Source organism: Phocoena phocoena, chromosome 9 (assembly GCF_963924675.1).
Source record: "Phocoena phocoena chromosome 9, mPhoPho1.1, whole genome shotgun sequence".
Classification (NCBI taxonomy): Eukaryota; Metazoa; Chordata; class Mammalia; order Artiodactyla; family Phocoenidae; genus Phocoena; species Phocoena phocoena.
Genome location: NC_089227.1, coordinates 9,355,915 through 9,381,430, shown reverse-complemented (window position 1 = coordinate 9,381,430; position 25,516 = coordinate 9,355,915). Strand labels below are relative to the sequence as shown.

At 42.9% G+C, this 25,516-nt stretch overlaps 1 protein-coding gene across 5 annotated transcripts in view; it reads left to right on the top strand.

The window, feature by feature from the left end:
* The first annotated feature begins 11,149 nt into the window (after window positions 1-11,149).
* Window positions 11,150-25,516, top strand: part of OGDH (oxoglutarate dehydrogenase) — a 75,511-nt gene continuing 61,144 nt past the window's right edge. For 2 of the 5 annotated variants that reach the window (XM_065883869.1, XM_065883870.1), the window contains exon 1: window positions 24,565-24,786. In XM_065883869.1, coding sequence (XP_065739941.1) covers window positions 24,565-24,786 — 222 coding nt within the window. Of the gene's footprint in view, window positions 11,227-24,537; window positions 24,787-25,516 lie in introns of those variants that run through there. The other 3 variants (XM_065883872.1, XM_065883871.1, XM_065883873.1) reach the window with 3 other exon arrangements.

Sequence of the window (25,516 nt, the reverse complement as noted above, 5' to 3'; positions counted from 1 at the left end):
GACGCAGCAAGACCCGGCGCAGAATACGCGTGCGCGGTGCCTCCCTCCCTGCGTCCGCTCTGCCCCGCCTCGCGCGCGTCTTCCAGGCCAGGATGCATAGCCGAGAGGAGGGTGCGCACGCGCAGGACGCTCGGGGCTTCCCTCCCGCTCTCTGGCTGCGCAGTCTGTTTGGTCACCTGCCAACGAGCGGTTTACACCCAGTGCGCCTGCGCGCGCCTACGCCCAGCTCCCAGTAAACGCGGCACGGAGGAGTGGAGAGTAAGCGTGGACTGACGACTTCTTTGCAGATCCTGCTTAGAGTTCTGCTGGCCTGCGCCGGGGCTTGTGTCCCAGATCTGGACGGTTGGAGGGCGGGCCCCAGATCTGGAAGATTGGGTCCCCCGGGGCGTCCGGACTCGGGGTCCGCGCAAGGCGGGAAGGTCGGAGCCCAGGGGCCGACGGGCACTTCCCGAGACCCAGGCTGGGCGGGTGTCGGTGTGAGAGCCCTTCTGGCGTGCAGGGGCCTTAGGCGCGTCCGGTGCCGCCTGGAGGAGAGGCCCGCCCGGCTTTTGGAGTCCCTGACCCGGGAGAGGAGGCCTTGCCTGGATGGGGCTGCAGTCCAGCCGACAGGAAACGACATTCCGAGCCAGTGGGGCTCCAACAGGCTTTTAGGTGTTCCTGATTTTAGGAGTTTGTCGGGTTTTTTTGCATGCGATGTCGGTGTTGCAGTGGTTATTTTCTGACACTCCCCTGCTAGGGGTATACACTGAAGTATCTACATATAGTCACCCGGGGGTGCTGACCTGGGAGAGGAGGTGGAGATTGGGCTCCAGGTGAGAGATGTGTGGGAGGAGGGACGATGCGAGACGGTCCAGTTGTCGCTAGACTGCTCCCGAAGGGCGGGGCGAGGCTTGGCGGCGTCTCCAGCCCGTATTGCTCTCTCAACTTGTCCGACTGCCCATTGTCCCCTAGGTGAAGGTGATATGGGACATGCAGTCCCTTGGACTGCGGGTCTACTCCACTGGCCCGCAGTGGTCTGGGGCTCAGAGTGGAGAGAGATGTGGAGCAGAACGAAATCTGTCCTCGTGGCTCCTATGGGCCCGTGACAAGTGCAAGTGGGGGCCCATTGCTTGCTCTGCTGCCTGCCTTCCTTGCTAAACACAAAGAAACCCTGTAAGAGCGTGCTTAGTGTTGCATATGCTCCTATTTATCGCGTAAGAAGTGGGATTGAACCAAAGCAAACATCCTTGTGGAATTAAAGAAGTTTTACAAGGCAAACCTCCCTGAGCAGCAGCTGTTCTGCGGTGAGGATGGAAAATAAGATCTTTTTAAGAAGCTGGAAATTTGGGTTTCAGTATGAAATCTGATTGTTAAATATTAGCCTGTGACTCAACTCTTCTCTAATGGAATGAACAACAAGGCACAATCTGGCCACATTCAGCAGTCATGTGAACAACCTGTGATCTCATACAAATCCAGTGGGGGACAGTCTTCTGGTTTAAGTGACTTAACCTGTTTGCCGGCTCCTCCCTTCAGGGTTCTCTGCGGTCTTTCTCCTTTCTTTGAACAAACTGGTACAACTTGAGACTGAAGATCTGGGCTAAGAAAATTGAGGAAAACTCAGAATGAGTAGGTCCATGAGGCCTGTTTACATCTCCTAGTTACAGCACCCCTCTTTTGGGATGGAGGAAGGTGAAAATCAAACCAGAAAGTTTCTTACTGGGCATGGAATTAGAACAAAGAAAGGTTGAAAATTTGTTTTAAATTTTCTAATAAGAGAATTTCGAAACATAAAAGTAGAATAACTACAATGAACTTTCATATACACATAAACCAGTTTCAACAACAGTCAAGATTTTGCCTTTCTTATTTCATTTATCCCTTTCTGCATTTTTGTTTCCTCAAGTGTGTTAAAGACTCCCTGGATATCATATAGTTTCACCTATAAATATTTCAGTGTGTCTCTAGCAGAAAAGGACCGTTAAAAATACCATTATCATACCCAACACAATTAAAAATCATTCTTTAATAATTCTAATACATAGTATATATTCAATTCCTCCCCCCTCCCCGTCTCAAAAAACTTTGGATTATTTAATCAGGTCTAAACAGGTCTGCTTACTGCATTCATTGATATATCTCTTAAACCTCTTTTGATACGCAGTAGTCCTCCCTCATCCAAGGGGGATACATTCCAAGACCCCAGTGGATGCTTGAAATGTCAGATAGTACCAAACTCTATATATACCATGTTCTTTTTCTATACATACCTTAGATAAAGTTTAATTTATAAATTAGGCACAGTGAGAGATTAACAATAACAAAATAGAACAATTATAATAAGAGTTATGTGAATATGGGCCCTCAAAATATTCTGTTGTACAAATTTAATGCCTCTTCCATCTTAAGTTCTCATCATGCACTGTGGTTATAACTTTTGCAGTTTGAGATTCAACAGCAAAACCAGCATGAATTTTTTTTCCTTCTTTAAAATTCCACAGAAGTTTCGTCCTTAACATAGATCTTAGCAACTTCAGCATATGATTTTTTTTCTTATTAAGTCAATAACTTTCACCTTTTCAACTTAAAGAAATTTACGGCTTCTTTTTGGCATATCTGAATTGCCAGCATCACTACTCTTGCACTTTGGGGCCATTATTAATTAAAATAAGGTTTACTTAAACACAAGCACTGTGATACTGGGCTAGCCAATCTGATAACTAAGAGGGCTACTAAATGGGCGGGATACACTGGACAAAGAGACGATTCATTTCCCAGGCAGGACAGAGCAAGATTTCATCACGCTACTCAGAACAGCGAGCAATTTGAAATTTATGAATTATTTCTGGAATTTTCCATTTAATATTTTCAGACTGCAGTTGACCACAGGAAGCCAAATCCATGGATAAGGGGAACTACTGTATTAACAATTCCCCTTCCCTTTTTGTTGTTGATGGTGATGATGATGCCATTTACTTATTGAAGCAACTGGATCATTTGACGGATAGAATTTTCCACATTCTGGATTTGGTTGATTGTTTATTCATGTGTCATTTAACAGGTTTCTCTGTCCTTGGTACATCCTTCAAACAGTTAAATATAGAGCCAAGGAGTTACAGTAAGACAAAATGTGTTTAAATCCATTAAACCCATTACCCTTTTTTAAAGCTCAAATTCTCTCATAAAACACTTTTGCTATGCTCTTTTTTGACACAATTCCAGTAGCGTTTAGGGGCTTCCTTACATTCCATTTTGTACATTTCCTGCCCTAGACACCAAATCAGCCATTTATCCAAGGAATCACTTTCAGCAAGAAATGTTATCTGTATTTCTAATTTTTTTTTAGGAGGACCCTGAAGTTTGTCCTAATTGATGGGTAATTAATTGTAAGACGATTGCATTCCCCACAGGAAGAAACCTGCCTTAAGTAATCTAATTCCCGAGGTCCCAAACCTTTTCCCCTCAAAGGTGGGAGGTGGGAATTTTTGCCAACATTTACCTAGGCTAGCTACCCCTTCATTCATTCATTCAGCCAATATCTGCTGAGTACCCATGTGTGCCAGACACTGTTCTAAACCCTGGGAACACACAGGTTAACAAAACACAAAAATCCTTGTCCTCAAGGATTTATCTTGGTTATTGTCTGTGAATAACCAAGATAAATGAGTAAATATATAGCATGTCAGATGGAGGTAAGTATCGAGGAGGAGAATAAAGGGAGTATAATGAGTTGAATGGTGGCCTGGAAAAAGACATGTCAATGTATGAGTCCCTGGAACCTGTGAATGTCACCTTAATTGGAGAAAGGATCTTGCAAATGTAATTAAGGATCTTGATGAGATAATCCTGGATTATCTATGCAGACCCTAAATCCAATGACAAGTGTCTTTATGAGAGACACAGAAGATACCTCACACCCACTAGGATGGCTACTATTAAAAAAAAAGAAAGAAAAACAGAAAATAGCAAGTGTTGATGAGGATGTGGAGAAACCGGAACCTTTGTGAACTGTTGTTGGAAATGTAAAATGGTGCAACTACTATGGAGAATTGTATTGAGTTTCCTCAAAAAATTAAACACAGAATTACCGTATGTCCCAGCAATCCCACTTCTGGGTAGATCTCTAAAAGAACTGAAAGCAGGATCATGGAAAGATATTTGCACATCCATATTCATAGCACTATTCACAATACCCAAGAGGTAGAAGCAACCCAATGTCCATCAATGGGTGAACAGATAAGGGATAAACAAAATGTGACACATATATACTATGGAGTATTATTCAGGCTTAAAAAGGAAATTCTGCAATGTGCTACAACATGGATGACCCTTGAGGACATTAGATAAGTACAATGGTGGTTACAAGGGGACTCGGGGGAAGGGGAGAATGGGAAGTTGCCTAATGGGTACAGAGTTTCTGATTTGTAAGATAAAAAAGTTCTGGAGATCTGTTTCACAACACTGTAAATGTACTTAATGCCATTCAACTGTACACTTAAGAAAGAGAGAGACAGAGAAAAGGAGCTGGCCGTGTGATCACAGAGGCAGGCATTGGAGTGAGGCAGCCACAAACCAAGGAATGCCTGGAGCCACCAGAAACTGGAAGAGACAAGCAATGAAATCTCTCCTAGACCCTCTGGAGGGAGCACAGCCAGCTGACAACTTGATTTCGGACTTCTGCCCTCTCTAATTGTGATAGAATGAGTTTCTGTTGTTTCTAATCCAGTATGTTTGTGGTAATTTGTTATGGTAGCCACAGGAAACTAATATAGCGAGTGTCTGGTCAGATGTGGGATGGGATACAGAAGAGTGGCCAAGGAAGGTTCCCTGAGAAGATGCTGTATGAGACCCTTAAGGGGCATGTTACATGGATACCTGAGGAAACAGTGAAAGCCCCAAGGCTGTTGTGTGTCTCGTGAATTGAGGAAGCTCAAGGAGGCCAGTGTGGCAGGAGGAGAGAGAGTGAGGGGGAAAGTAGGAGGAAATGAGGCCATAGATGGGCGTGGGAAGACTAGGTAGGGTTCTTAGACCATTTAAGGACCTTGGAAAATAAATGAGAACCTCTTAGGTGAGTTTTGAGTAAGGAATGACTTGATCTGTCTTGGATTTTTTTTAAATAAATTTATTTAATTGTTTGTTTACTTTGGGCTGCGTTGTGTCTTCATTGCTGCGTGCAGGCTTTCTTTAGTTGCGATGAGCAGGGGCTACTCTTTGTTTTGGTGCACAGGCTTCTCATTGCGGTGGCTTCTCTTGTTGCGGAGCACGGGCTCTAGGCACACGGGCTTCAGTAGTTGTGGCTCGTGGGCTCTAGAGCACAGGCTCAGTAGTTGTGGCACATGGGCTTAGTTGCTCTGCGGCATGTGGGATCTTCCTGGACCAGGGCTCAAACCCGTGTCCCATGCATTGGCAGGCGGATTCTTTTTTTTTTTTAAAGTATTTTAATTTTATTGGAGTATAGTTCATTTACAGTGTTGTGTTAGTTTCAGGTACACAGCAACGTGATTCAGTTAAACATATACATATAATCTTTTTTTTTTGGTGTGTGTGTGTGTGTGTGTGTGTGTGTGTGTGTGTGTGTTATGCGGGCCTCTCACTGTTGTGGCCTCTCCCGTTGTGGAGCACAGGCTCCGGACGCGCAGGTTCAGCGGCCATGGCTCACGGGCCCAGCCGCTCCGTGGCATGTGGGATCCTCCTGGACCGGGGCACGAACCCGTGTCCCCTGCATCAGCAGGCGGACTCTCAACCACTGCGCCACCAGGGAAGTCCTGTCTTAGATTTTTAAATGATCCTGTTCAGGCAAAAGATACTCACTGTAAAACGTAATCAATGAATACAAAATATTTTTGTAAGTTATGTTTAATTTCAGTGAGGCCTTTGTCCATCTTGCAGTTTACAGGAAATTCAGAAGTTAGAAGACATCATGAGGAAATAATAAGGTAAATCCAGAATATGGAACAATTGACTCCAACCTTTCAAAAACTAAAGCCAAAAAAGGGGCGGGGGGAAGTGGGAGAAATATAAATACTAATTTAAGAAACTAAAGATGGATAATACTAATTAAGACATGAACCTTGATTGGACCTTGGTGTGGTAGAATGTCTGTGAAGACCTTCTCCAACAATCCCTCCTATCCCCATGTGCACATGCTGCTCTTCCCACTGAGGAGTGGAATCCATTTCCCCTCCACTGGAATCTGGTTTTGACCCTGTGACTTGCACTGACCAATTCAATGCAGTGGAAGAAAAGCTGTATGGCTCTGGCGCCTGGACCTTAAGAGGCCTTGTGGCTTCCATTTTCACTCTCTTGGAACCCAGATGATATGAGATCCAGCCTGAGCCACCAGTTAACAGAATGAAGCTCTTTTGGATCCTTCAGTCCCAGAGGAGCTGCCTCAGTCAATACCATATGGAACAAAGATGAGCTGTCCCCACCAAAACCACTCTATGCAATTATGCCACTGGAAAAAATGAAGATACTCCTTATGAACTGATATATTTATAAACATTTCCAGGATATTTTGCTAAGTTAAAAAAGCAAGGTGCCGAAGACAGTACATAGTATGCTATCTTTGGTGTTTGTATTTGCATGAAAAATGCTGGAAGAATATATAAGACTATAATATAAGTGGTTACTTATAGGTAACATGAATATTCAGCAAACATACATCAGTATGGCTGTGCTGTGTAAACTATAGAAATACTTCTGTCCTAGTTAGTAAATGGCCACTCTCCAAGCCCCTGAATTCCCTCCATCTCTGCTCTCCTCCTGGGATACCTGATTGCTCCATGATCCAACAAATAAAGAGTTACCCCTGGCAGGGAAGGGGTCTGCCAGGCCAGCAGATAATGACGTGGATGGTAACAGGGGTGGTGCAAGGGAGACTTTGCAAACTAGACCTTTTAATATCTTTCTGATTTCTGAACCAAATGGATGTGTTACCTAGTTAATAAAATATATTTTAAAAACAAAAGCAGTGCTACCGTGATTCTCTATCACAGCACCTTGTTTTATGGATTTCAAATCATCAATTTCTGTCTTGTTGGTTTACCCTAAAAGGTCAACACTATGACAATACAGATCCTGCCTGTCTGTTGTGTTCACTTCTGTATCCCCAGCACCTAGACCCAAACTGGTAGAAATATTTGTTGAATGAATGCAGAATGTATATTTTGATGAAAAAGCATACTGAACAAAAGCCACAGGATGCAGTGAAGGCAGTGCTCAGAGGAAAATTTATAGTTGTAAAAGCCTGCATTAAAAAAGAAGAAAGAAATCAATAACCTCACTTTACACTCTGATGAACTAAAATAGAAAGAATAAAGAAAGAAAGCAAACTAAACCCAAAGTTAGCAGAAGGAAGGAAATAATAAAGATTAAAGTAGAGGTAAATAGGGAATTCCCTGGCAGTCCAGTGGTTAGGACTCTGCACTTTCATTACTGAGGGTGCAGGTTCAATCCCTGCTCAGGGATCCTGCAAGCTGCACAGCACTGCCAAAAAAAGAAAAAGAAAAGAAAAAAAGGAAAAAGAAAGTAAGAAAAAATGGCAAATGAGGCTATCTTAAAAATTATATTTAAAAAAGTAGAGGTAAATAAAACAGAGAATAGAAAAGCAATACAGTCCATGGAAGGTGTAAGTTGATTATTTGAAAAGATTAATAAAATTAACAAGGCTTTAGCTAGACTGACAGAAAAAAAAAAGGAAGATATAAATCACTAAAAAATCAGAAATTTGAGGCATTACTACTGACCTAACAGAAATAAAAAGAATAAGAGAGGGCTTCCCTGGTGGCGCAGTGGTTGAGAGTCCGCCTGCCGATGCAGGTGACACGGGTTCGTGCCCTAGTCTGGGAAGATCCCACATGCCGCGGAGCGGCTGGGCCCGTGAGCCATGGCCGCTGAACCTGCGCGTCCGGAGCCTGTGCTCCGCAACGGGAGAGGCCACAACAGTGAGAGGCCCGCGTACCACAAAAAAAAAAAAAAAAAATGCTTGACATCATTAGTCACTAAGGAAATGCAAAACAAGACAACAATGAGATCGCCTCACACATACTAAGATGGCTATAATACAATTTTTAAAAGAAAATAAGAAGAGGATGTGGAGAAATTGGAAATGTCATGCATTGCTGGTGGGAATGTAAAATGGTGTGGCAACTATGGGAAACAGTTTAGCACTTCCTCAGAAAGCTAGACATAGAATTACCATATGACCAACCACTTACACTCCTAGGAAATACACAAAAGAATTGTAAACAAGTACTCGATGGATACTTGTAAGCCAATGATCATTGTAGTAGAACCATGAAGCACCCTGTGGGACCTTCCCAGGGACAGACCCCAGTGTCCCCTGCCTCTTTTTTTTTTTTCATATTTAATTTTATTTATTTGGTTGCACCGGGTCTTAGTTGCGGCAGGCAGGCTCCTTTAGTTGCGGCACATGAGCTCCTTAGTTGTGGCATGTGAACTTGTAGTTGCAGCATGCATGTGGGATCTAGTTCCCTGCCCAGGGATCGAACCCAGGCTCCCTGCGTTCGAAGTGCGGAGTCTTAACCACTGTGCCACCAGGGAAGTCCCTCCCCTGCCTCTTGTTCGTAGAAAAGCTTTAGCCTCCTAGGCCCGCCCCATGTTCCAAAGAACAAATTTAATCAGAGAAATGCGAAAATGCAGAAACAAAGGAAAACAGTCAAAACAAGACCAAATAATAATAGTTTAGCCATAAAACAAAGGCAAGGAAGGACCTTTAGTTCCTCCTCAAGGGCCACAGATAATACTCTGAACAATCTCCCTGTTTTGCAGATACGAAAACCCCTACTAGGTGGAAGAAGTTAACTCCATGCTGACCACAAGCACATAGACCTCAGACCAGTTGGAACCAGGTTGATGTTGCTGACTCCCGAAATACCACCTAGTTACTCCACCACCAACCAATGAGAAGAATGTCCACGAGCTGACCAGGCACCCTGCAACCCTCTCCCCTACCGTTGCCTTTAAAAACCCTTTCCTGAAAGCCCCTGAGTTCTGGTCTTTTGAACATGAGCTGCCTTTTCTCCTTGCTTGCCCTTGCAATAAATGCTGTATTTTCTTTCACCACAACCTGGTGTCAACCCAGTTTCGCTACCAGTCTGGTGAGCGGACCCAAGTTTGGTTCAGTAACAGCAGCAGTATTCACAAAAGCCAAAAGGGGGAAATGACCCACGCGTCCATCAACAGATGAATAGATAGACAAGGTGCAGTATAGCGCTGTAATGGAATATTATTCAGCCATGAAAAGGAAGGAAATTCTGACCCATGCTACAGCATAGATGAACCTTGAAAACATGCTAAGTGAAATAAGCAAGACATAAAAGGACAGATAAATACTGTATGATTTCACTTATATGAGGTAGGTGGAGTCATCAAATTTATAGGGACAGAAAGGATAGTAGAGGTTACTAAGAAACAAGAGGGGAGGGGAATGGGACTTTATCACTTAATGGTTACAGAGTTTCTCTTTGGAGTGGTCATGGTGGCACAACATTGTGAATGTGATTAATGCCACTAAATTGTCCTTTAAAATGACAAATATTATTTCTTTTATATATTTTACCACAATAAAAAGAGAAAGGAAAAAAAACACTGAAGTTTTTTCCTTGGTTCCTTCACTTTCTGTCTCCAGATCCTTATCCCACATATCAGCCCAATTTTGTTCTTTCAAGCACTTATACTTCCTACATAAAAAACAAAAAAGAGAAAAACACCTCCTACTTTGCCTTTCCCTTTTAGAAATTTAGAAATCGCTCTAAGTCTATCACACCTGTGAGCAGGTGGCAAAGTCCTCAGTTTGAATTTCAGCCCAGATTCAGACACTTGTGTCCTCTATGGAGCTTTCCTGGTCAGATCCCTATGGTCAGATTGCTGGCCTTTGTCACCCCAGTATCCCTGGCTATGCCACATGACACAGCCCTTGTCTTCAAGTTTTGGGGAATAAACACCGAAGAACAATTCAAGACAGGGTGGAACAGCGTTTCCCTAACGTCAGTCATTTGGATGCCACCTTCCCATACTACTATCTAGTTAATATAGTCTTAAAATGGAAAATTTTATTACAAAAGAACACTTTTTAAATTATATTCTCTTTTTTAAGATTTTTTTGATGCGGACCATTTTTATAGTCTTTATTGAATTTGTTACAATACTGTTTCTGTTTTATGTTTTGCTTTTTTGCCTGAGGCATGTGGGAATCTTAGCTCCCGAACTCAGGGATCGAAGCCGCAACCCCTGCGTTGCAAGGCGAAGTCTTAACCACTGGACCACCAGGTAAGTCCCCCAAAAGAAAACTTTTTATTACTGCAAATCAGAAAACCAGTATCACTTGCCATAAATGTCAAAGATAAACTGTCACAAATCAGGAAGACAAAGTAACTTAAGTTCTACCTATATTATTATCCACCAAAAGTTTTCAGCCTAATTTCTTATCTCTCTTTGTCAAAAAAGGGAAAGAAGAAAAAGTGGAGCTAAGGATACACTAGCACGAAATGAGGCTTTCTCCTTGCTGTAATGAAGATAGAAGAACTGCAAGGGCTTTCTCAGTATGTGATTGACTACAATTTACCATATTTCATCAAATCTGACCGTTTTCCCCCCACATTTTGAAATAGAGCAGCATCTTACGATCGAGGTGTCCTAGTAACACAGTTTTTTCTTTTTCAGCAGTAAGTAAAATAAGCTCTGAAAGCAGATGACCATTTGTATTCGATGAAATGGCATGATACACCGTCCAAGCACCACGTGAAGGTCCCCGCGATCCCGCTGCGGGAAACCGTTGTGTCGGCGCTCGGGCTTCCTGGTTCTCACTCCCCCGGGCCACTACCTGCTGCGCCTCGAGCGCGCCTTTGCCGATCAAGTTTCCTTTCTGTCTGGCAGCACAGACTAGGTCAGCTCTCCATCAGAGGACTCCTGACAGCCCACTGCAGGAGACACTACTTCGCAACGTGCAGACCCCCTTTTCAGACCCGTCACGCGTCCCGGTAGGGACCGGCCGGACAACTCCCGGCCGCAGCCTGGGTGTCTGCACTGCTCCCCCAACAACGCGCCAAGAGCAACGAGGCCGCAACTCTGTGACGTCAAGACCCCGCTCACGAGTTAGGGGCGGCCCCTCTCCTCCCAGGGCGGGGCGGCGTGCTGACGCCACACGCCGGGGCGGGGCCGAGAGTTTGGTGCCCCGGGGTGGGGTGTCGGCGCCTCATTCGGGTGGAGCTGAGCCGGAGACAGGTAGGTTCGGGCTGTAGCCGGGCTCGGCCGGATTTGGGAGGCTCCGCGCCGGTCGGGCAGGAGGCGGGGGTCGCGGCAGGGAGCAAGGCCGTCGCGTCCTCGTTGCGGCCGGCGCCCTGGTGACAGGGAGTGAAGCTGGCTGGAGCGGGGCTGACGGGGGGAGGTGGGTGGGACGGGGCCTGACAGACGGGCGTGGCAGCCAATGGCGCGGCGGGCGCCTTCTGGCGGGCGGAGATTGGCGGGTGCGGGCGTGCGCAGAGGTCGCGCGGGGCGCGGAGCGGCGCTCCATTGGCTGCAGCGGGCAGGGGGTGGGCCGCACGGCGGATGTGAGGGAATGGGCGCCGCGGCGCGGGTGACCCCCAAGGTCGAGGAGGCGTCACGTGGGAGTCGCCCGGCAGTGTCCTCTCCCCACCCGGACGGATGGAAGGGTGGCACGGCCTTGAAGAAGCGGCTGCGAATTGTGGGCAGTCCTCCCTTTCCCCAGAGCGCGGAGACGCTGGTCGGTTTCTGTCCGGGCTGATCCTTCGCTCCTGGGGTGAATCCTTCAGGAACGGATTACCCCGCAGTACCCCCACTTCTTCAGTACCCCACCGTACTAATCCTCCCTGTGTTGCTTGGGGTGACTCCCTTGAGGAGCGGATTACCCCTCAGTATCCTCTGTGTTCGGTACCCGCTATATCCATCCTCCCTGCCCTTTCCTGGGGTGAACCCTTGAGTGGATTACCCCGCAGCATTTACCTTACTCAGTATCTCTACTGTACTCAGGACGCACCGTACCCATTCTCTCTGTACTCCTCAGCGGGATGCCCCTGATGAGTGGATTCCTTTGCCGCAGCATACCGTACTCAGTACCTATATACTCAGGATCCCTCCATACTCAGCACCCTCGGTACCCATCCTCTCTGTGAGCTCTTTGGGGTGACACCCTTGATGAGCAGAATACCCTGCGGTACCCTGCCGTGCACGGTACGCCACCATACTTCTCTTTCTTCCAGGGGTTTGATAGCTCATGTTGAGATGAAGTGCATTTCCTCGAGGAACACACTAGTGTACCTTTTCCCTTTTACCTGATGTCGGTGTAAGTTGGGTACGGAGACTTAGAAAACCAGTGGCGAGAGACGAGTAGATAAGAAACTGCTTTCTCTGCTTTTTGCCCAGAACAGATGACTCAGGCCTGAGGTGTGAACTCTGTCCTGGGGTTTCTCTGCGCCTTGTTCTGCAGTCCTGCGCTTTGAAGCAGGGACTAGAGGCCCACTTTCAGGTACACTGCTCTGAGCACCTTTAGGATGAATCACCTGGGATGAAGCGTTGTTTGCACTGTGTCAGGACGTGCAGCAGTCCAACCGCACAGATTTTTGTGCAAGACCTGCGCGGTATGAAAGTATATAATACTGTTCTAGCTTTGCATATTAGCTGAGGACTAGCTCTTGAAAGTTGGAGAAATATCAGAGTATCCTGATTATATTTTTGAGAGCAGTTTCCAAGTTTCGAGTACTTTTTTTTTCCTTAACAGCTTTATTGAGATACAATTCATGTATCATACAATTCACTCTTTCAAGTATGCAGTTCAGTGGTTTGTAGTATATTTACAGTATACAGCCATCACCAAATTTCAGCATGCGGGATCCGGGATCCAGCCCCGCGCCCCCTGCAGTGGAAGCACAGAGTCTTAACCACTGGACTGCTGGGGAAGTCCCAAAATTCAGTTACTTTTAAAGACTAACTTTAATTTCAGAAATATGAATTTCTGTTGATTTCGTTTAAATTTGAATGCACAGTTTATTAAATGTGAAATATTTACCATGTTTATTACATGTATATCTTGCGTATACATCTATGTGTTTCACATCTGCTTTTAATCAGTCTTACTCCTCACTGCCCCATTTGACCAAAGTACTGTATCATCTCCATTAAAATTTTTAGGTAGTTTTATTTTGGGATAATTGTACAATTATTGAGAAATTTATTTTAGAATGGTATAATTTTGAGAAATAGTACATGCAAATCTATTATATGCAGTTATAACAGATGGTACAGAGAGGTCTCAGTGTCCCTTTACCCACTTTTCTCAAATGATAACATTTTACAAAAACTACAGTATTATATCACAACCAGGTATTGACATTGATAACAGTCAAAATGGAGAACATTTCTATCACCACAAGCATCCCTCCTGTTACCTTTTTATGGCCATACCCACTTCCATCCTGCTTCCAATTCCTTAGCTTGTGGCAACCACTAATCTGTTTTCCATTTCTGTAATTTTGGCATGTCGGGAGTGTTACATAAGGAGACTCATACAGTAAGTAACCTTTTGCGGTTGGCTTTTTTAATTTAAGCGTAATTCTCTGAAAATGCATGCAGGGTGTTGTCTGTGTCAGCAGTTTGTTCCTTTTTATGCATCCAGGCTATTGATGTACCACAGTTGATTTAACTCTCCAACCATTGAAGGATGTCTGGATTGTTTCCGTTCTTTGGCTATTAAGCTGTTATAAACATTTATATACAGGTTTTTATGTACACATAAGTTTTCCTTTCTTCGAGGTAAATGTCCAGGAGTGTAATCACTAGGTCATATGGTGGTTGCATGTTTAGTTTTTTTTTTTTTTTAGAAATAGACAAACTGTTTTCCAGAGTGACTACCATTTTACATTCCCACCAGTAATGTATTTGTGACCCAGTTTCTCCATATTCTTGCCAGCATTTGGTGATGTTACCATTTTCTCAAATTTTAGCCATTGTAATAGATGTGTAGTGATTGTGGTTTTAATTTGCATTTCCCTGATGTCTAATGATATTGAATGTCTTTTCATGTGTTTATTTGCCATGGGTATATCCTCTTCAGTGAAATACCTCTTCATATCTTTTGCCCATTTTATAATTGGATCATTTGCCTTTTTTAATGTTTCATTTTGAGAATTTCTTATACGTTCTAGTACTTTCCTGGATATGTGGTTTGCAGATATTTTCTCTAGTCTGTAGCTTGTCTTTTCATCTTCTTAACAGTATCTTTTGCAGAGCAAAAGCTTTTAATTTTGATCAAGTCCTGTTTATGAATTTTGTCTTTTATGTGTTGTGCTTTTAGCGTCAAGTGAAGAACTCTTTGCCTGGCTCTAGTTCCTCTTACATACTTTTCTAAAAGTTTTATAGTTTTGTGTTGTACGTTTAAATCTATAATCCATTTTGAGTTGATTTCTATATAAGGTGTGAAGTCTAGTTTGAGTGGTTTCTTTCTTTTCTTTTCCTTTCATTCTTTCTTTTTTTTCCCCTCCCCATAGGTATCCAACCAGCAGCATTTGTTGAAAAGACTGTTCTTTCTCCATTGAATTGCTTTTGCTCTTTTGTCAAAAATCAGTTGGTTGTGCTTGTATGGGTCTGTTCTAGAGTTCTCTGTTCTGTTCCATTGGTCTTTTTGTCTATTTCACCATCAGTAGCACAAGTCTTGATTATTGCAGTTACATAATAAATCTTGAAATTAAGTAGATTGGTTCTTCCCACTTCATTATTCTTTTTCAAAATTGTTTCAGCTGATCTAATTCCTTCGCCTTCCCATATAAATTTTAGCATAATCTTGCCTATGTCTATAAAAATTCTTGCTGGGATTTTGATAGGAATTGTGTTAAAGTTGTTTATCAATTTGGAGATAACTTCTCTACTATGTTCAATCTTCCAATCCTTAAACAAGGTATGTCTATTTATTTAGGTTTTTTCTTTCCTTCATCAGTGTTTTCTAGTTTTTAGCATGCAAGTCCTGCACATGTTTTTTTAGACTTACACTATTTCCTTTTAAAAAATTTTTGTTTTCATGTGTCTGTTGATAGTTTGTACAAATACAGTTGTTTTTTGTATATTTATCTTGTATCCTGTGACCCTGCTGAATTCACTTATTAGTTCTATAAGTGTTTTTGTAGATTCCTTGAGATTTTGTCATAGATAATCATGTCATCTGCAAATAGTAGTAGTTTTATTTTTTACTCTCTGATATATATGCTTTTTAGTTCCTTTTCTTGCCTTATTGCTCTGGCTGCAACTCTAAGTGCTACACTGAGTAGTAGGGATGAGAGTGGACATCCTTACGTTGCTCCCAGTTTTAAAAAGATGCGTTCAGTCTTTCACCATTAAGTATGTGTTTGCTGTAGACTTTTGTGGATGCTTTATATTAAGTTAAAGTTCCCCTTTATTCCTACTTTTCTGAGAGTTTTTATCATGGGTGTTGAATTTTATCAAGTGCTCATCTGCATCTATTGATATGAGCGTGTGATTTTTTCTTCTCTAGCCTGTCAGTATGGTAGATTACATTGTTTTTTGAATATTGAACTAGCTTACATCCCTGGAAAAAACCCCGTTAGGTCATGGTATATAATTGCATTTATATATTGCTTAATTCTATTCGCAGTATTTTGTCAAGGTTATTTATTTGCATCTGTATTCATGAGGAATATGAGTTTAAAGCTTTTTTTTCCTTTTTCTTTTTTCTATCTTTGTCTGGGTTTCATTTCAGGGACATACTAGCTTCATGAAATGAATTGGTAAGTTCTCCTCCTTGTATTTTCTGGAAGAGATTGTGTAGGTTTGGAGTTAATTAATCTTTAAACGTTTGATAGGATTCTGTAGTGAAACCATCAGGGCCTGGAAATAACGTTTTCTTTTTTTTTTCTTTCTGCACTGCGTGGCTTGCAGGATCTTAGTTTCCCAACCAGGGATCGAACCCATGCCCCCTGCAGTGGAAGTGCAGAGTCCTAACCACTGGACTGCCAGGGAATTCCCTGGAAATTACTTTTTCAGGAGCTTTTAAATTACATGTGAAATTTCTTTAATAGTTATTTCAAATTGAGTGAGTTGTGGTAGTTTGTACTTTCGTTGAGTTTCTCTATATCCTTGCTGACCTCATGTCTAGCTTTTCCATCTCTTGTTGAAAGGGGGGTTGAAGTTTCCAACTATAATTGTAGCTTTGTCTTTTTCTCCTTTCTCTTTTATTGGTTTGATTCACATATTTTGCAATTATGTTGTTTGGTGTGTACACATTTAGAATTGCTATATTCTCTTAGTGGATTAACCGTTTGTCATTAATATCTCTGTATCTGGTAATTTTCTTTGATGTCTACTTTATCTGATAATATAGTCCTGCTTTCCTTTGATTAATGTTTTCATGGTATATAATTTTGCATCCTTTCACTTCCAACCTTCCTGTATTGTTACATTTGAAGTTTCTTATATTATTAGATCCTGTTGTTTTATCCATTCTGCCAATCCCTGTTTTCTAATTGGTGTATTTAGGTCATTTACATAACATATCAAGTAATTATTGATATGTTAGGACTCAAGTCTGCCATTTTATCCTTTATTTCCTTTTTTGTTTTTTGTCCCTCTGCTTTCTTTATCTTGACTTCTTGTGGGTTACTTGAACACATTTTTAAATTCTTCTTTTATTTATATGTAGTGTTTTTGAGTATATCTGTTTGTGTAGCTTTTTTAGTGGTTGTCTAGGTATTATATATACATAGTTTATCACAGTATACTGATGTCATCATTTTATCAGTTTGAAGTATAGAAACCATATCTCTGTTTACATCACTTTATCCTACTCCACTTAAAATTGTCTTTTAACACATTTTTGACTGGAGACATATTACGGCCACAGGCGTTAGTTTCTGCAAAAATCCCCCAGTCAGTAATGTGTTAAGTATTTCCTTTACAGATATATCATTAGAACCACATCAGATGTGTTGAGATTTTTGTTTCATCAATTACACATCATTTAGAAGACTTCTAGAGGAAAAGGAAATTATATTTACCCATATATTGTCTTTCTGTTGTTCTTTCTTTTCTTCATGATGTTGCAAGATTCCTTTTATCATTTACTTTCTGTTTACAGGACTTCCTTTAGCCATTCATTTGGTCTTCATGCCAGTAGCCATTCATGCCAGTAGGTCTTCTGGCAGCAGATTTTTTTAGTTTTTCTTCATCTAAGAAGATCTTTATTCCCCTTTTGTTCCTGAAGGATGTTTTTGCTGGATATAGGATTCTGGATTAACAGTTATTTTCCTTCAACACTTGAAAAGTGTTATGCCACTTTCTCCTGGCCTCCATAGTTTCTGGTGAGAAATATGCTATTCAAGTTGTTTGTAGTTTTCAAAAGCTTGTGATGGGTCTTGGAGTGGATTTCTTTGGGTTTATTTTGTTTGGGGTTCTCTCAGCTTCTTGAATCTATAGGTTTATGTCTTTCTGCCAAATTTAGGAAGTTTTCAGCCATTATTTGTTTGAATATGTTTTCAGCCCCTTCCTCTTTCTGCTCCTCCTGAGGTTCTGATGACATTTATATTCAGCATTAGGTCTTTTGTTATAGTCCCACGTGTTCCTGAGGTCCTGTTCTTTCTTTTTTCCCCCAGTCTGTTTTCTCTGTTCAGATTGTGAAATTCCTTTCGTTCATGTTTGTTCATGTTCATATTCACTGTTTCTTCTTTCTTCAGTTTAACCTATCCATCAAGTTTTTTATTCTGGTTATTGTAATTTTCAGTTCTGTAATTTCCGTTTGGTTCTTCTTTATATCTTCTTTTTCTTTACTGAGGCTTTCTACTTTCATTTGTTTCAAGTATGTTCCTAGTTGCTTGTGGAAGCATTTTGATGCTGGCTCTTTGGAAATCTTTGCCAGATAATTCTAACATCTGTGTCATCTTGGTGTTGGTGAGCTTCCTCTGACACTGCTGGGGGGGTGGGCGGTGCTCCCTGGTTATGGAGGTAGAGGCTCCTCACCTGGACTCCTTGGTATCTGTGGGTAGGGGACTCCTTGTTACTGCTGTGTGGGTGTAATTTCCCAATTACACCTTTGGGATTCCACCCTGCCTGGGAAGGGAGAGGTGCTGCCCTGTTATTGCTGGGCGAGAGTAGAATCCAGGCTCCCTCCTAGATTGTTGGGGTGGGGAGGGTGGCTCATTGTCACCTGGTGGGGATGGAAGTCCCTGATCTCCTCTGACACTACCAGGTGGAGTGGGAGTGGGCCACAGTGTTTCTGTGGGGTTGGTTGCAGTAGAGTTGTTATTGTCTAAAAATATTCTGTCCTGCTAGGCTGCCCCATTCCTGGTCCTTTGGTCAGAGAGGGCAGGCTTTTACTGCAGCTTTTTTTTTGGTGTACATTAGTTGGTATTTCTGGGTTGCCAGCTTCTTCAGCATCTAGCCTGGAATATATGAGGCAAAAGGAAAACCGAGAACTCAATGCTCAGTCTTTTGGGACCCCGAGGCCCCTTCCCAGTCTGTCTCCTCTCCACCTTTCAGAGTCTTATGTTTTGTTTTGTGTTAAATGAAACATCTCATGTTTTTAGCTGCATTTAGTGGGAAACAGAAGTCCTGTATGTGCTTTTTAAATTTTTAATAAATATTGACAAGTGTCCTTGCTTTCCATAAAAATTTAATAATTTCTACTTTAACCAACACCTTTAAAAAGTGCCTATTTACCTATACCATACACCACTGCATTCAGGGCACCTTTGGAAACACAGTGCCGGTCTGGGCAGGATGGATCAGTCTTCAGACCCATGCACTGAAGCTTGTTTGGGGTTCCCACTTCAGAGGTGGAAGTCCCCCCCAGCAATCTGGTCAGCTACCCACTCCAAATTTACTTCTGTTTAGTTTTACCTTGGGAACTTCAGCTTTTTAAGACATATCATTAGTTGTGGGGTGGGGTTTTTTTTTTTTTCTTCTGGTAGGTTGTAGTCCTTTAGTCATAAAAATACTTTAAAAAAATAAATTTATTTATTTTTGGCTGTGTTGGCTCTTCATTGCTGTGCGCAGGCTTTCTCTAGTTGCAGTGAGTGGGGGCTACTCTTCGTTGCGATGCGCGGGCTTCTCATTGCAGTGGTTTCTCTTGTTGCGGAGCACGGGCTCTAGGTGTGCGGGCTTCAGGAGTTGTGGTACGCAGCCTCAGTAGTTGTGGCTCACAGGCTCTAGAGAGCAGGCTCAGTAGTTGTGGCGCATGGGCTTAGTTGCTACACGGCGTGTGGGATCTTCCCAGATGAGGGCTCAAACCCGTGTCCCCTGCATTGGCAGGCAGATTCTTAACCACTGCGCCACAAGGGAAGTCCCATAAAAGTACTTTTAAAGTGTGCAAAGTTCTTTCATGTTTGTATTATAATTACAAAAAACATTGAGGGAGCAGAAGTGATTGCATCCTTCACTTTATGGCAAAGGAAACCAACACAGATCAAGTGATACATTTAAGGCTCACACAGCAAGGAAGAGTCACTCTGCCTGTTTGCCCTGCAGGCTCAACCACCGTTTCTGTGTAATAATGGCAAAATACCTTTGTAGTTTAAGAGTACTCTGCACTACCTCTCAGTCCCTCAGTTTATGTTTGATGGGGCATCACAAGTGAAAGACATTGCATTCTCTTGAGATTCTCAGCCACTAAAAGAAAATTGGTACTTGTGCTCTCCGTGTACATAATGTCTTTGTATCACTGCTAAAACTAGAATAATGGATTAACAGCGCTAGGTATGTAACAAGCATTGTTTTCTTGATTCATCACGAAAATCTTAATGAGTCCAAAGCCAAAAGAAAACAAAAAACAAAAAGTCTCTCAAGGTAAGTTTTTTAAAAATGGTTCTTAGGCAACACACAGTGGTAACAGTCATTTAATGATGCATGTGCTTTTCCCTAAAAGACGCATGTCCTGAGAAATGCCCAGGCTGTTTTTGCCTCTTTAATTACTCCTCTGCCTAGCCAGCATGAGGGTGGTAGACGTCAGCAGTCAGTTTATCTCCTCATCCTGTGAATGGGGAGGGGCCTTGGGTAAGATGTGTGCTGCCTGACTGGGGAATGTCCAGGCACAGATAAACTGTTTTATTTTCCTAAGGGCAGAGCACTGAACCCTTAAAAACAAATTTTGCTTTGGTTTTGGGGTTTTTGTTTTTTTTTTTTTTGGGGGGGTTTTTTTTTAATGTTATTTTTCTCAAATGTATAGATTTATACTTGCATCTTGAAATTAATGGGTTACAGATAGTGTCACTTTGTGTACTTTGTTGATAGGGATAGGCTCGTTTATGTTTCTTCTTAGACTTTTTTAAAAACAACTTTATTGAGGGGCTTCCCTGGTGGTCCAGTGGTTGGGACTCCATGCTTCCACTGCAGAGGGGCACGGGTTCGATCCCTGGTTGGGGAACTAGGATCCCGCATGCCACGCAGTGTGGCAAAAAAAATAAATAAAGTTTAGGTTTGGGCAAATCTGTTCACAAACATTTAAAAACAAAAAACTTTATTGAGGTATAATGCATATACCATACAATTCACCCATTTAAATTGTACAATTTAACATTTTACAGTATATTATAAGGTTGTGAAACCATCAGCATTATCTATCAATAGTTTTAGAACATTTTCATTCCCCGCCCCCCCCCCAAAAAAAACCCATACCCATTAGTTGTCATGTCTTATCCTTGCTACCCCCAGTCCTGGGCTTTCTGTCTGTATCAATTTGCCTCTTTTGAACATCTTCATATAAATAAAGTCATACAACATGTGTTTTTTGTGTGTGAATGACTGTTTTCACTTAAAAGTTTCAAAGTTCATCTGTGTTGCAAGAGATACCAACATTTCATTCCTTTACATTGCCTAATACTATTACATGGTATGGCTATACCACACTCTGTATACCCATTGATCAGTTGATGGACATTTGGGTTGTTTCCACTTTGGGGCTCGTATAATGCTGCAGTGAACATCCGTGTACAAGGTCTTGTGTGGACGTATGTTTTTGTTTTTCTTGGTTGTATACCTAGGAGTGCAGTTGCTGAGTCATATGGTAATTCTATGTTTAACTTTTTGAGTAACTGCCAAACTGTTTTCCAAAGTGACTGCACCAGCTTACATTCCCACCAGAATTGTATGAGGGTTCTAAATTCTTCACGTTCTCTCCAACACTTGCTTGTGTTGATTGTATCTAATCTAGTGGGCATGAAGTGGTATCTTGTTGTGGTTTTGATTTGCATTTTTTTCCCTAATGACTAATGATGTTGAGTATCTTTTAATGTGCTTATTGGTCATTTGTGTGTCTTCTTTGGAAAAATGCCTGTTCGTATCCTTTGGCAATTTTTTAAAAATTAATCTATTTATTTGGCTGTGTCGGGTCCTAGTTGTGGCACGAGGGCTCCTAGTTGTGCTGCATGTGGGGTCTTCCCTGTGGCATGCAGGATCTTTAGTTGTGGCACGCAAACTCTTAGTTGCATCATGTGGGGTCTAGTCCCCTGACCAGGAATCGAACCTGGGCCCCCCTGCATTGGGAGCGTGGAGTCTTAACCACTGTGCCACCAGGGAAGTCATTTTTGACAATTTTTTGATTGGGTTATTTTTATTTTCATTATTGAGTTGTAAGAGTTCTTATCAGCTCTATGATTTGCAAATACTCCTTTTACTCTTAGACTGTCTTCTCTTTTTTGATGGTGTCCTTTGAAGCACGGAAGTTTTTATTTTGATGAAGTCCAGTTTGTCTATTTTTTTTGTTGTTTGTCCTTCTGGTGTCCTAACTAAGACACGTTGTTTGTCTCAAGGCTATGAAGATTTATTCCATTTTAACTTGGAAGTTATAAAACTTCTAAGAGTCTTACAGTTTTAGCTCTTACATTTAGGTCTTTGATCCGTTTTCAGTTAATTTTGTATATGGTGTGAGACAGGGGTCCAAACTTCATTTTTTCACATATGGATCTCCAGTTGCCCCAGCACCGTCTGTTGAAAAGACTATTCTTTCCCCACTGAGAATTTTTGGCCCCCTTGTCAAGTAGAAATATTGTTCTAAACCACAAGTCAGAACGCTTGGACTTCTTGGACAACCCGAAGCTTTCATGAAAGTGTTTGAACTATTCAGTGTTTCTACCAAAATGGTGCACTATTCGTAATGTTGACTCTGGAATTGGAAGGATGGAATCTGAACCTACCAAAATCTGAAATGTATATATACCTGCTGTCTGCTCTGTGGGTCCATAAGATCGTGGATAGAGAACAGCTGTTCTTGGTCTTCCCAGGGTGGAGGCCGAGGATGTTGAGCCATCTGCTGAAGGGCAGGTTTTCCGATGAGTCATCTTAAGGGAAGTTTGAAAATTGCTAGTAACAGTGCTCGGCAGCACTGAGCTATTTGTCAGATTCGGTGACTGTAGATAGCTAGGTAACGTGGTTTGTTTATAGTATCATATTGGAAGGACCGCACTGGGAAGAACACATGAAACGAGCAGTTTTGTGCTTGTCAGTGTGGTGCCTGTTAATTGGGTATCGCAGCAACTGAATAATGACAGTTAATGGTGGTGATGATACTAATGGAGGTGATGATACTGCTGTGTTCTAGGAGAAAACCCCAGCTCAGGGGCCATCGAGTGTTTCAAGCTGCCTAGATAATAATGACATTGGAGGAAAAAAATGAGTGTTTTCCTTTGGACCTGAATTTTTTAAAAAAATTAACGTGGAAAGCAGCAGTAGTAGTATTTTTGCCATCAGTGTCTTTCTTTGTTTGCCTGTTAGAGAAAATGGGAGTATAGTTGGAGGTAGGAAGAACTACTGAAGTTACTTAAGGTTAAAAAGAAAAGGAGTTAAGATTGCATTCTATAGCAAAATATAAGCTTGTTCATCTTTAAATTTTAAGGAACAAGTTTTTGTTTGTTGTTCAGTTTGTTTTTAAAGTACCTGTTCTGCTTTTCCCTTTTGCTGACCTGTCTTTTCTGAGCAGGAGAACAGGCCAGACACTCTCTCTGTCAGTGTCCTCTATGCGTATTCTGATCGTATTTGGCTTAAGAGGAAGGGTTCGTATAAACTGTGTAGAGGATAGTTTATGTAACATTTATTTCTGGGTAATTCTCAGCATGTCTCAGAGCTTGGATTTCCTTCAGGCAGGAGTGGAGGTGGGGTGTAATTCCAACTTGACAGCCCAGGCACTTGCTTTAAGGCAGATTTAAGGGCAACCATGTGTTAGGCCAGCAGGCACCGTATCTCAGGGCAGAGGGCTGTGGTGAACCTCGTCCCTGCCCTGGGGCTCCCTTTCCCTCCCACAGCCTCTCGCTTTGACTGGAAGGTGCTGGGATCTTTATGGGGAGAGGAACTGCACAGTGTCCTTATCCCTTCCTGACTGGGTCCCCCGGAGGCATCTGGATTCTGACTGGTGCTTGGAAGTGGTTCAAGACCCCTCTGGGGACAGTCTAAACTCTTTCATGATCTGCTGGGTGCATTAGCTGCTTTTGTAAAATGGCTAGCGTATATAGAGTTACATACTAGATTTAGTAAAATTACAATCCTCAAACTCAGGGTCTGTTCAACCTTGGGGAAAACTTAAACTCAGAAAGGTGACCTGTAAAACAGAAGAGCTAGCGCCTGCCTTCTAGGGAGTTGGTGGGGTTCGTGAAGAATCCTAACATGTCAAGTTGATGACCACAGAGCGCCCCAAGGTAGGTAGACACTTGTGTAGTCACTGCTGCCCGTGCTTCCTCCCACAGAGCCCGCTCCCAGACCCAGGAAACGGGGCTCAGGACCCCTGGCTGTCCAGCCAGTCCACCTCTCCTGCCAGAAGAGACGATTCTTGCTCTTCCCCTGTATTCTGCTCGCCTTTCCACCTCTCTGTCTTTCCTCCTCCTGATTCTTATATTTAGAAAGCCTGCCGTTCCGCCTCTCCAGAGCAAAATCCTCCCTGTGCTCCGCCCCTTCCCCAAGCTTTCCCAGCCACCGGAAAGGAACACCTGGGAGGAGCGTCTTCTCCCATGGAGTTGTGTTGGCATTTTCTGTGCCTCTCAAGCGCTCAGTGCTGTCGCTGTAATTTTTAATTAAAAAATTTTTTTTTCTGCTGCTCAAAGATAAATTATTTGAGGGTGAGCAAAATATTTTTCCAATGTCTCCGTGTTCTCCAGAATACCGTGAGTCCAGCGGGTACTCGGTAGTCTCCGAATAGATTAGAAAGTATCTTTCTCATTTTACAATTACATTAATCTAATCATTCATTAATCTTTGGTGCCTTTGCCTATAATTGTTTTATACAACGTATAAACTTACAGAGCGTCACATATTTATCATGATATATCGTATCCCTCAAACTAGATCGAGACTTGGAGGGGAAGACCATACCTCTACAGCTGTGTTCTCTCCTCCCCATGTGGAGCACAGGCCCTGTACATAGGAGGTTGTTCAGTTTGACTACCTCATGCTGTGTCGTGCTCTCTGAAGCAGGGCACGCGGCCACAAATGCATTTACAGGGTCTTTCTCCTCCAGCCACAGTCTGCGAGGTTTTCCCCCAGTAGCCTTGGCTGCTACAATGCTCTTTCTAACTTTTCTTTCTTTTTTTGGTGCAGACAGTCGTGAGAGACTTCAGGACAAGAATGTTTCACTTAAGGACTTGTGCTGCTAAGTTGAGGCCATTGACGGCTTCCCAGACTGTGAAGACATTTTCACAAAACAGACCAGCAGCAGCTAGGACGTTTGGGCAGATCCGGTGCTATACTGCCCCCGTTGCTGCGGAGCCCTTCCTCAGCGGGACTAGTTCGAACTATGTGGAGGAAATGTACTATGCTTGGTTGGAAAACCCCAAAAGTGTACACAAGGTAAGGCTCAGAGGAGCAGGTGTCTTCGTGTGTTTGGAGTTTTGGCCGATGGTGGCTGGCCGTCCAGGTAAGTGCATGTGTTCTGAGGACCGTCGAGAAGGAAGGCAGGCAGGTGGCTGGAAGCCCCACCGACCTGAGTTCTCTGCGTCAGCCCAGCTCGGCCGTCACACCAGGCCCAACTGGAACCGCCTTCTCTGGAGGGGCGTGTCCCTCTCTCCGTGTGCGGCGCGCTCAAGGCCTTGCTCCCTGGAACAGCCAACGTGTTAAGCCGGCAAGGATGTAGAGGGCACTTGCACCACTTCCAGGCTGTCACCAAGGCTGCTGCAGGATGGTGATGCTGCAGAAAGGAAGCCCACAAAAGGAGAGGCCCCGCAGGAAGCTCCTCTGTCCCGCTGTCCTCGGAACACCTGAAAACCATTTCATGTGATTTCTGTATAAATGACATTTTAGATCAGTATGTTCACGTTTTTCTCTTGTATTTGAAAGTAAATTCTGTGAAGGCTTCCTTCTAATTTCTCTGTGTTAACCAGTGAGGCTCTTCCTTAGAGCCTCTCTCTTCACACGTTTACTTGATACAGAGCGTGCCTAGTGGGAGAACTTCTTCACAGCATTTTGGCCAGTGATATTTATGGGTTTTGATGACTGTTTCTTGGTTTTCAGGTCAGGCAGCTGGCCCAGCAGAAGCTGGAGGGTAGATCCCCAAGTTGCTCAGACTCCTTGTGCCCCATTG